The 12,890-nt window shown below is 36.5% G+C and overlaps 1 protein-coding gene across 1 annotated transcript in view; it reads left to right on the top strand.

Moving 5' to 3' along the window:
• The window catches only part of ARHGAP22 (Rho GTPase activating protein 22), an 84,007-nt gene extending 72,493 nt beyond the window's left edge, over positions 1-11,514 (top strand). Inside the window, exons 6-9 of the mRNA XM_053692177.1 lie at positions 1,837-1,958; positions 5,636-6,015; positions 9,416-9,783; positions 10,760-11,514. Coding sequence (XP_053548152.1) covers positions 1,837-1,958; positions 5,636-6,015; positions 9,416-9,783; positions 10,760-10,976 — 1,087 coding nt within the window. The 3' untranslated portion in view covers positions 10,977-11,514. The remainder of the gene's footprint in view (positions 1-1,836; positions 1,959-5,635; positions 6,016-9,415; positions 9,784-10,759) is intronic.
• The last annotated feature ends 1,376 nt before the right edge of the window (positions 11,515-12,890 follow it).

Genomic DNA, 12,890 nt, shown 5'->3' with positions numbered 1-12,890 from the left:
ATTGTATGTTTTTTTTTTACAGGCAAAAGAGCTGAACTTCTTGGGGCATGCCCCGCAAAGGGCCCTGTTCAGGGCTGGTAAGGTAAAAGAGCTTTGAACTTTAGTAATTTAGAATAGGGTAGGGCATTTTTTTATTTTGGGGGGCTTTGTTATTTTATTAGGGGGCTTAGAGTAGGTGTAATTAGTTTAAAATTGTTGTAATATTTTTCTTATGTTTGTAAATATTTTTTTATTTTTTGTACTTTAGCTAGTTTATTTAATTGTATTTATTTGTAGGAATTGTATTTAATTAATTTATTGATAGTGTAGTGTTAGGTTAATTGTAGGTAATTGTAGGTAGTTCATTTAATTAATTTATTGATAGTGTAGTGTTAGGTTTAATTGTAACTTAGGTTAGGATTTATTTTACAGGTAATTTTGTAATTATTTTAACTATTTTAGCTATTAAATAGTTCTTAACTATTTAATAGCTATTGTACCTGGTTAAAATAAATACAAAGTTACCTGTAAAATAAATATAAATCCTAAAATAGCTATAATATAATTATAATTTATATTGTAGCTATATTAGGATTTATTTTACAGGTAAGTATTTAGCTTTAAATAGGAATAATTTATTTAATAAGAGTTAATTTATTTCGTTAGATTTAAATTATATTTAATTTAGGGGGGTGTTAGTGTTAGGGTTAGACTTAGCTTTAGGGGTTAATACATTTATTAGAATAGCGGTGAGCTCCAGTCGGCAGATTAGGGGTTAATGTTTGAAGTTAGGTGTCGGCGATGTTAGGGAGGGCAGATTAGGGGTTAATACTATTTATTATAGGGTTAGTGAGGTGGATTAGGGGTTAATAACTTTATAATAATAGCGGTCCGGTCGGCAGATTAGGGGTTAATAGGTGTAGGTAGCTGGCGGCGACGTTGTGGGGGGCAGGTTAGGGGTTAATAAATATAATACAGGGGTTGGCGGTGTTAGGGGCAGCAGATTAGGGGTACATAAGTATAACGTAGGTGGCAGCGCTTTGCGGTCGGCAGATTAGGGGTTAATAGGTGTAGGTAGCTGGCGGCGACGTTGTGGGGGGCAGGTTAGGGGTTAATAAATATAATACAGGGGTCGGCGGTGTTAGGGGCAGCAGATTAGGGGTACATAAGGATAACGCAGGTGGCGGTCGGCAGATTAGGGGTTAAAAAAATTTAATCGAGTGGCGGCGATGTGGGGGGACCTCGGTTTAGGGGTACATAGGTAGTTTATGGGTGTTAGTGTACTTTAGAGCACAGTAGTTAAGAGCTTTATGAACCGGCGTTAGCCCAGAAAGCTCTTAACTACTGACTTTTTTCCTGCGGCTGGAGTTTTGTCGTTAGATTTCTAACGCTCGCTTCAGACACGACTCTAAATACCGGAGTTAGAAAAATCCCATTGAAAAGATAGGATACGCAATTGACGTAAGGGGATCTGCTGTATGGAAAAGTCGCGGCTGAAAAGTGAGCGTTAGACCCTTTTTTGAGTGACTCCAAATACCGGAGGTAGCCTAAAACCAGCGTTAGGAGCCTCTAACGCTGGTTTTCACGGCTAACGCCAAACTCTAAATCTAGGCCATAGAAAGCTAGGTTCAGTAATGCTAACAAATGTCCCTTTAATGAGTGTCTTTTGCTTGCTAACTTCTCCATACCACATCAGCACCACATAACCTGCTGTTCTTTTACCTCCTCCAAACTGCCCCTCATCCTGAATTCGGTTCTGTTCTTCTTTTACCCTCGCATCCTGAGTTTTGTTTCTATTCTATTTTTTATTCTATTTGTTTCTATTTCAATTATTATAATTTCTGTTTTCTTGTGTAGTTTTCTTGATGAAGTTCAGTCCCACTCAGTAGTTAACAAGATGAGTGTGCATAATCTGGCCACAGTCTTTGCACCCAACATATTGCGCCCCAAACTGCAGGAACCCCAAGATCTAATGAAAGGTGGGTGACATCTATAGTTGCTTTACAGTACAAAATATAATTATAAATGTGCCAGTGTAAACAGAGTGAAAATGGCATATGTATGGTTATTCATTGCTTTGATATTAATATCACAGAAATGTATTAATGAAAACAAGATTATTTCAATGGAATGTCTGGCTTTAAATGAGATATATACAAATGCAGCTGAACTGGCTGATTGTATTACTGTGTAATAGAATTGTGTAATATTTTGGAATGGAATGAAGCCAGATTTTAAAACTCCTGTACTGATCTAAGCACTGTGTACAATGTTCCCAGGTCAAGGAAGCTGTTGCATTATGGGTAAACGACCATAAACAATTTTTCTTTGTTACATATAAAATACGCCATTTTTTTAAAGGGACAAGAAACGGCAACATTTTCTTTAATGATTTGGATAGAGCATACAATTTTAAACAACTTTCCAATTTACTTCTATTATCTAATTTTGTTTAATTCTCTTGGTATTATTTGTTGAAGAAGCAGCAATGCACTAATAGTTTCTCACTGAACTCATGGGTGAGCCAATCACAATTGTTACATACAGGGAGTGCAAAATTATTAGGCAAGTTGTATTTTTGAGGATTAATTTTATTATTGAACAACAACCATGTTCTCAATGAACCCAAAAAACTCATTAATATCAAAGCTGAATATTTTTGGAAGTAGTTTTTAGTTTGTTTTTAGTTTTAGCTATTTTAGGGGGATATCTGTGTGTGCAGGTGACTATTACTGTGCATAATTATTAGGCAACTTAACAAAAAACAAATATATACCCATTTCAATTATTTATTTTTACCAGTGAAACCAATATAAACATCTCAACATTCACAAATATACATTTCTGACATTCAAAAACAAAACAAAAACAAATCAGTGACCAATATAGCCACCTTTCTTTGCAAGGACACTCAAAAGCCTGCCATCCATGGATTCTGTCAGTGTTTTGATCTGTTCGCCATCAACATTGCGTGCAGCAGCAACCACAGCCTCCCAGACACTGTTCAGAGAGGTGTACTGTTTTCCCTCCTTGTAAATCTCACATTTGATGATGGACCACAGGTTCTCAATGGGGTTCAGATCAGGTGAACAAGGAGGCCATGTCATTAGATTTTCTTCTTTTATACCCTTTCTTGCCAGCCACGCTGTGGAGTACTTGGACGCGTGTGATGGAGCATTGTCCTGCATGAAAATCATGTTTTTCTTGAAGGATGCAGACTTCTTCCTGTACCACTGCTTGAAGAAGGTGTCTTCCAGAAACTGGCAGTAGGACTGGGAGTTGAGCTTGACTCCATCCTCAATCCGAAAAGGCCCCACAAGCTCATCTTTGATGATACCAGTACTTCACCTCCACCTTGCTGGCGTCTGAGTCGGACTGGAGCTCTCTGCCCTTTACCAATCCAGCCACGGGCCCATCCATCTGGCCCATCAAGACTCACTCTCATTTCATCAGTCCATAAAACCTTAGAAAAATCAGTCTTGAGATATTTCTTGGCCCAGTCTTGACATTTCAGCATGTGTGTCTTGTTCAGTGGTGGTCGTCTTTCAGCCTTTCTTACCTTGGCCATGTCTCTGAGTATTGCACACCTTGTGCTTTTGGGCACTCCAGTGATGTTGCAGCTCTGAAATATGGCCAAACTGGTGGCAAGTGGCATCTTGGCAGCTGCACGCTTGACTTTTCTCAGTTCATGGGCAGTTATTTTGCGCCTTGGTTTTTCCACACGCTTCTTGCGACCCTGTTGACTATTTTGAATGAAACGCTTGATTGTTCGATGATCACGCTTCAGAAGCTTTGCAATTTTAAGAGTGCTGCATCCCTCTGCAAGATATCTCACTATTTTTGACTTTTCTGAGCCTGTCAAGTCCTTCTTTTGACCCATTTTGCCAAAGGAAAGGAAGTTGCCTAATAATTATGCACACCTGATATAGGGTGTTGATGTCATTAGACCACACCCCTTCTCATTACAGAGATGCACATCACCTAATATGCTTAATTGGTAGTAGGCTTTCGAGCCTATACAGCTTGGAGTAAGACAACATGCATAAAGAGGATGATGTGGTCAAAATACTCATTTGCCTAATAATTCTGCACTCCCTGTATATACAGCCACCAATCAACAGCTAGAACCTAGGTTATCTGCTGCTCCTGAGCTTGCCTAGATAAACCCTTCAGCAAAGGATAGCAAGAGAAGGAAGCAAATTAAATAATATAAGTAAATTAGAAAATTGTTTAAAATTGTATTCTCTATCTGAATCATTAAAGAAAATGTTTGGGTTTCATGTCCTTTTAACTACACTGGATGTGTAATACACATATTTTATTATTATTATTATTATTCTTTAATTATGAAGCGCCAACATATTCCGCTGCGCTGTCCATGGGTACAATTCATTTAAATAAAACAATGATATCAAACTTATAAGAGACAAGACAACATTTTACAAACACATACAGGAGGAATTAAGGACCCTATTCCCATGGGAATTTACAATCTACAATTATAGAAATTCTTACAAAATACAAAGCAAAAAAGGACCAGTAAATACAGTCGATTTGCACAATCAACAAATGCATGATAAACAGACAATGCAATAGCAGTTAGTCTGGATTTCAAATGAGTAGAAGATTTTTTTTTTCTGACAAATTTCAAAGCTATGTCTGATTCCACTCCCCCTGTATCATGTGACAGCCATCAGCCAATCACAAATGCATATATGTATAGTCTGTGAATTATTGCACATGCTCAGTAGGAGCTGGTGACTCAAAAAGTGTAAATATAAAAAGACTGTGCACATTTTGTTAATGGAAGTCAATTGGAAAGTTGTTTAAAATGTCTTCTCTATCTGAATCATAAAGGCTTAATTTTAACTTGAGTGTCGCTTTATTAATTAGTTTTTTTAAAATCTTAAAATGGGCTTAACATGTGTGTGTATGAAATAGTCTCTCAAATCCAAGCATAATTATCTAAACATTTCCATCCTCCAGATTTCATTTTTTTTTTCTCCCAAGTTTTTATCAAAATACTAAAACTCTAATTACTCGGAAAGGAAAACCTATGCGTACCGAAATAACAGCGATATTATGGTACAGTGAACAGAAAACTGCGTATTTTAATTTGTATTAGACCTAATATTTTAATAGTTTAAAGGGATATGAAATCCAATTTTTTTCTTTCATGATTCAGATAGAGCATGCAACTTTCTAATTTACCCCTATTATTAAATTTTCTTCGTTCTCTTGATATCTTCAGGAGCGGGCTCATTTTTAGTTCAGAACCCTGGGTAGCGTTTGCTGATTGGTGGCTAAATGTATCCACGCTACCCAGGTGCTTTCTCCCTGTGTACCTCGTCCTCCATTGTAAACGTTTACATAGCAGAGAGCTCTCATTATTTCTATGAGCGACAGCTCACCACTCGCAAGGACAGCACATTTTCGTTGATAATTGCACCGACTGTCCGCTGTCCCTGTAAGGCTTAACATGTTTTTTAAATTTATTTTGATGTCAAACTTTTAATCAGGCCCATAAGCCAGCGAGCAATTTTATCCATGGACTAGTTATATAAAACATGCGCTTTCTTTTCGTTTCACTATTAGTTACATTTTGGTTAGTTTATATGATGTGTTTTGTGATCTTCTCTTTACCTCTTTCTTCTAGGAGCATCGCTAATCCAGCACCTGATGACTATTTTAATCCGTGAGAACAAACAGCTTTTCCCATCAGTCATATGTGACACTCCAGTACGTACTTCTGGGCTGCAGAGCAGAACAGCTGAGTGGGCCCCGGGCGAGAGTGCAGCAGAACAACGAAGCACACCTTCATTACCACAAAACACAGAAGCCTGTTTAAATGGGAGCCGTGAGCAGACGCCAGCAAAGGGTCAAGTGTGGAACAGCTGGAGGTCATCATTCAGGTTCTCCAATGTCAAGCAGGGAACCTCCAGCTCTGACCTTCCTAACCTGCCCTCCAGTGGAGCATGGCTACTGAACGGATTGTCCTCTTTGCGTGCGCATCGAAGGACATCCTCCGGAGAGAGGGTGAGGTGATAGCTGTAAGTCCATATGGTAGCTGCAGAATTTGAAGCTTTGTGTATTTTAAATGTTTCTGGGGGAAAAAATATCCCTACAGGAAATAAATTAAAGGGATAGAAAGTTAAAAATTAGAATGTGCATGAGTGCATTTCAATTTTAAATAGAAGCATTTTTCCAATCTACTTCCATTAGCAAAAATGCTTCTAGTAAACGTTATTACTGTTTATTAACAGCATACGCACATATGATATGAAGGCCCGTGCAGTATTCAAACACTACAGCAGTAGTCTGTATGGCACAAATTAAATCTTCACAGGCACAATGCACACTACCAACAGCTCACTGAATTGAATTCTGGTGCACTAGGCACTCACAGCATATGTGCATATGGCGCTGAATAATAAGTAATATTGTTTACTAGAAGAATTTTTGCTTCTGGAAGTATATTACAAAAATGCTTCCCCATACACATTTCAGCTTTAACCTTTCTATCCCTTTAAATTTTCCTTCCAGAAGTGTGATTCATAAGTTGCTCCACCTTTTATCATATTTCATACAGCTCATATAATGTAACAAAAAAGATTAGAGAGGAAATACATTTATAAATAATAAAAAATGACCAGGGATTCTCATGCTATCTAAATCTATCTTTCTATGTTGTATAAAGTACTCTTTATTAGTCAAGCAAGATGTAAATAAGCTGAAATACTGATCTAAGCAATTGCTGTGGGGAAAAAAATAGCAGGGATACGAAAAACTGCTGCTTACATAAAGCTATCAAACGTTTTTTCTTGTTATTCCGGTTTTTTATTTTATTTTATGTTACAAATGGCTGTTCCTGTGCTTGATTAAATCCCGTTATAGACCATATCGTTGTTCCCCCAATAAAGTAGTAGGTGTCCTTGTTAGCCAGTGCGTATTGAGTAGAGATGTTAATTTACAGTAAGCTAGTTTACAAGTGGTGCGCTAACGTTGGCGTGCAAACGATATTGAAATATAGCGCCCGTGTTAACTTGCAAGCGTATTGCAAGTTGAAAGTAAACGTAACTGCATGAGTGCAAATTAAGTTTGTTCTCGGCAGGTTAGCGCGACTGAAGACCTTTGCGTAAAGCTAAAAAAAAAAAGTTGCATTATATATATATATATATCTATTTAAAAATAAAAAAAATATTTTATGTGAAGAACATTGGATTGTAAAATATTCATAACTATCTTCGGGTTAGTGTAGTTGGTTTAACTCTTGTTGGGTTAGTTCATAAGCGTTAGTTTTTTTTGTAGATTGCGCTCTCTATTGAAGTCTATTGGGAATAGAAGTTAAGGTCACAATAACCGAAGTCCTAAAGTTAGTGTGTGTTGGCTTTTGCTCTTGCACAAACATTTTACTTTTTAATTGTAATTTGCGCGCTAACCTGCACGTGTTAAAAGTTTACCTTTTTTGTCTGTGTTTTCAGTGCCAGCGAAAGCACTAAATAGCGCACCACTTGTAATATGGGCCAGTATGAGACGATAGAATCACATTATAAAATAAAAAATAAGTGCAGATCTCTTTCCAGGCTCCGAAATCTGCTATTTTATGTAAACATGTTATATATAAGATATCGTTTCTCATTAAAATCACTAAAATATTAATAAAATAGTTATATATATATATATATATATATATATATATGTATTTAAATAGATTCTATGTATCCAAAATACAATAAATCAATATTACCTTTTTAATATTTGACACCTCGGTTACATTATAATAAGAATTAATATGGTTTTAAAAAATATATATTTATCACAAAGTTTTCTTTACTATTAACAAATCTTTAAATAAGTTTCCAGAACATGTCTCTCAAAAATATTATGCAATGTATTATAAGAGTATGTTAAGACTCAAATGAGTCTTAAAGGAATCTATTTCTTCAAACATATTGCTCAATATTTGTATGAAACGTTCCACAAGCATGTGAGATGACTCTCTGCATTCTGTCAATGAGGTGGGCAGAATGGCTTGAGCCTGACTGGCTGTAAATATATATTGGTGTGATTTTGTCTCATTTACTATGATCCTTATAAATGACTCAGTACAATGAATAATGAGCAAAATATGTTTATTAACTTTCAGTATCAGTTTAAAGGGACACTGAACCCAATTTTTTTTCTTTCGTGATTCAGATAGAGCATGCAATTTTAAGCAACTTTCTAATTTACTCCTATTATCATTTTTTCTTTGTTCTCTTGCTATCTTTATTTGAAAAAGAGGCATCTAAGCTTTTTTTTCCATTAAGAACTCTGGACAGCACTTTTTTATTGGTGGATGAATTTATCCACCAATCAGCAAGGACAACCCAGGTTGTTCACCAAAAATGAACCGGCATCTAAACTTACATTCTTGCATTTCAAATAAGGATACCAAGAGAATAAAGAAAATTTGATAATAGGAGTAAATTAGAAAGTTGCTTAAAATTTCATGCTCTCTTTGAATCACGGAAGAAAAAATTTGGTTTCAGTGTCCCAATTAGACTTTCATGATTTAGATAGAGCACACAATTTTAAACAACTTTTCAATTCACACCCATAATCTAAATGTGCATAATCTTTTTATAGGCACACATTCTGAGGCACCAGCTCCTACTGAGCATGTGCAAGATTCAACAGAATATATATAAATGCATTTTGTGATTGGCTAATTGCTGTCATGTTGCAGTGGAAAAGAAAATGGAACTAACTTTGAAATTAGTCAGAAAAAAAAATCTACTATTCATGTGAAATTGAATCTAAGTGATTTTTATGCAGTTATTGATTATGCTGTTCTACTGTGTTTAGTGCGTGGTCCTTCAAACAATGTTGAGAAATACCTGTCCTAGCTCAACAGTGTCCGTCAATGAGGTTACAACTGTATGCTTTATATAATGTATTCCTTTTTTAATCAGTTTATATTTATCTGAGCAAGGCACTGCAGAAATGCATACTGTTGTGAGAGAAATGTATTCTTATAGAAGAGACATTATACTTAAAGGACCAGTCAACACATTAGATTTGCATAATCAACAAATGCAAGATAACAAGACAATGCAATAGCACTTAGTCTGAACTTCAAATGAGTAGTAGATTTTTTTATAACAAATTTCAAAGTTATGTATATTTCCACTCCCCTTGTACCATGTGATAGCAATCAGCCAATCACAAATGTATATACGTATAGTCTGTGAATTCTTGCACATGCTCAGTAGGATCTGGTGACTCAAAAATTGTAAATATAAAACACTGTGCACATTTTTTTTAATGGAAGTAAATTGGAAACTTGTTTAAAATTACATGCTGTATCTGAATCATGAAAGTTTAATTTAACCTGAGTGTCCCTTTAAAAATTAAGATGAGTATAACCAATAATCGGATTTGCACTTTCCCACAGAATGCCATGCAGAGACTATCAGTATATGATAACGTTCCATCCAGTGCACAATCCTTGCCCAGTAGCACTTGGACCTCATCCTGTAATCTCTCACTGACTGACTCGCTGGGTAGCTGCCCGGCCTGCAGAGGGAGTCAGTTATCCAAGGGCTCGGAGTCTGGATGGCAGGTGTCATCGTTCAACAGTGAGAGGGGCACTTTACAGCTAGCAGACAGCACAGAGCGCCTGGAGCTTTGTGTTAGTGGTAGCGAACATAGCGATGCTCCAACGTCAGAGTCTGGAGAAGGCTGGGCCTATCAGAGGATGGTTACTGAGCTGAAAGAGGAGCTGACAAAACAGAGGCTGGAGTATGAAAGCAGGATTCAAGGGTGAGTTTTACTACTGCTCCATACGGGATTAATTTTCAAGTTTATTATTTTCATTACATTTGTGACTAAATGGAATGTCATTGGCTGCCAAGTAACATTTAAAAGAATTAAAATTTTCAGTTTCACTCAAATTATTGAGCTTTTTTAGGGCCCTAGAGACCTCCAAGGAAAAATTATTAAAAACTTTTAAAGTGATTGTAAAGTTTAATGAATTAATGCCCATTATCTACAAATATTCTTAAAAACAGAGGCACTTTAATTGATTAAATTTTACAAAGACATTTCATTTTTAAAATATTTACCACTGTGTTATGGTAAACATACCGCCAATCCTCCGCCCCCATCTCCTCTTTTCTTTAGCAGAGAGATGATGAATCTGGTTTCCTCCAATTGTTGCGTGCCCCACAAGCTGGAGGCCAGATGGAGTATGCAACAATTGGAGGGAGCCGGATTTGTCATTGCTCGGCTAAAGAAAGTAGGAGATGCGGACGGAGGATTGGCGGTATGTTTACCTTAACTCAGTGATAAATATTTTAAAAATTAAGTGTCTTTGTAAAGTTTAATAAATTAAAGTGCCCCTGTTTTTAAGATTTTTTTAGATACTGGGCAGTAATTAATTAAACTTTACAATCACTTTAATAGATTGTGATTTTAAGGTGGACAGTTCAGTTAATTATACTTTCTGATTGGGGCCCCAATATAAGTTCGTACATGAATTTCAGTGAGGCTCAAGGTCGCACTGGTGTAGAGAATAATGAATAAAAAAACACTACAGTACACACATGTACTTGACAATTATACTGTAGACACACGTTCCAATTTAGAGACCGTTATCCCTGACAGTATGCCTGACCAGATGGGCAATATTACCTGCAAAATATGTGTTTGACTCTGTTTTCCAGTAGAGTAGTGTTCAAAATCTCCAACATTTTACAGAATGAAAACAAGTTGTGTTTTTCTTATTCCTGTTCCTCAGTTTGGAGAGGGCAAGAGCAGAGCTGCGCCTCCGTGTTGGCAGCCTGCAGGAGGCACTGGATCAAGAGAAGAAACACCGTACCCTACTTGAAATCAAACTCAGGAACTCCGAACGAGGACGTGAGGACTCTGAAAACAGAAATGCTATGCTGCAGAGGGAAATGGAAGAATTCTTTCAAACTCTGGGTAGCTTATCCACACCCAAGGACACTGAATGACAGATGAACATCACTTACAAAGGGGCATGTGGCAGCCAGTTTGCAAAACCACATATGCGAGCTTAGTTTAAGAAGGGAACACGCATAAATATGTAACCTCAGGGTCTATAACCGACAATGGGATTTAAAATCCTTAAAGAAAAACTGTTCCAGAGGTGCCTAAAATTCACTACATTTTATGGGATGAAAAGTAAAGAAAGTTACTTTTTATTTGATTTTTTTGTACTATGTTGCACTTTTTGCGTAGTTGTGGTGAACTTGTGAAGATAAACAGGATGGTATGTGAACTTTTGCAGTGAATATAAACTGTTTTACTGATCCTGCATGCCAAAAATATATGTTAAGCCTGTTGTGATGGAAGGAATGCATATTCACGTGCCTATCCCTGAAATGAACCAGATAGGAATTAACTGCAGCCTTTTCCATCTGGTGCTTCACTAAGTGACCATTGCAATATTAAACAATTTGTTTTTAAGTTATAAAGTTGTCTAAACTTTAAGAATATTGCCAGTGAAATAATTTTATTTAAATGTGCAGATATCCTTGTGTCTGTGTTGTTTTTTTTCTGCTTCACTTTTTTTTAATGTTGGATGAGCATATCTATTGTATCTTTTTCTATCTATTGTATCTATCTAGCTACTATCTAATCTCAAGCAACACGAACACCAGGGCCACCCTTAGTATTTGCGGGACACTGGACAGGACACATTTGTGGGGCCTCTTAGCCAAGTCCCCTTATTCCCCTCCCCCTGTATGGCCCATTCACTGTATCCTATATAAAAAATTAAACTATATATTACACCTCCTTATTCAAATCAACACTTCTTCATACTCTAAATACAGGATGTACATTGATGTGGGGCACCTCAAAGCATGGGCCAAGTGAGGGGTGCCCCTCTCGCCCTACCCCAAGGTCAGCGCTAATTAACACCTTTCATCAGGTGAAAAATTGTGCTTCTCCCACGCTCCTTTGAAAGACAAAAAATCAAAAGGTTGGTTTAAGTAATTTTAGAGACAACTTAGGTTACAGACTTTACTCTTTAGAGTATCTAGCCCAATTTTTCAGCTAAAAGCTAGAGATGTTTAATTCCACACCTTGCAATACTGTAGCATAAACCAATAAATAAATGCCTAGAACTCATGTGAAACAATTCAGCACACAAAAGTCCCTTGGATGTTGTTATTTTTATTGATAGAATGAACCGGACCATGCCACTCGCATCCGGCATACTGACTTCCATGGCCGCACACTTGAAATAACTAATTAAGAGCAAATAATTGTAACTGGAAAACTAGAACAGTGCTAGACTCCCCACCCCCAAGTCGGGCAATCGTCCTCCACAGGAGATTACACATGACACCAATCAGTAAGTAGTCCGTCGCCTCTTGTGCTGGATTTACTTGATGCTACAAGAAGGTAAACACTGAAAAATTGTGCCTGTACTCCAGCTTATAAATGTTTACAAAGGTTCCAAAGTACATTCTCTTATTTAAAAAAAACAAAACAGTCCTCTACTCGAACGTCAGTAACAAGCAGGCGCAAAGTAATGTTTTTATTTTAAAATGAAGGAACTTTTATGTGTCTATGCGTGTGTGTGTGTATATATATATATATATATATATATATATATATATATATATATATATATATATATATATATATATATATATAAAATATATAGTCAAGATAGAAAAAATACCAGGGTATATGAGATTACCCTAGAACAGCAAGGGAATAAAAGGCACACATAAAAGACTTTCAAAAATTTATTAATAATAAGTTCCCAAAAACACATTTAAGTATATAGCGATATCTTATCTGTCAATTTCAGTCACCACTACAGACAGCAAAATCTAAAACATTTAAAGTGCACTGAGACCTAATTCTTTCCCTATACTATAGATCACAAAAAG

The sequence above is a fragment of the Bombina bombina genome, chromosome 9 (genome assembly GCF_027579735.1).
Source record: "Bombina bombina isolate aBomBom1 chromosome 9, aBomBom1.pri, whole genome shotgun sequence".
NCBI classification, from domain to species: Eukaryota; Metazoa; Chordata; class Amphibia; order Anura; family Bombinatoridae; genus Bombina; species Bombina bombina.
Note: the sequence above shows the minus strand (reverse complement) of the source record. Positions and strands in the feature narration are given on the sequence as shown.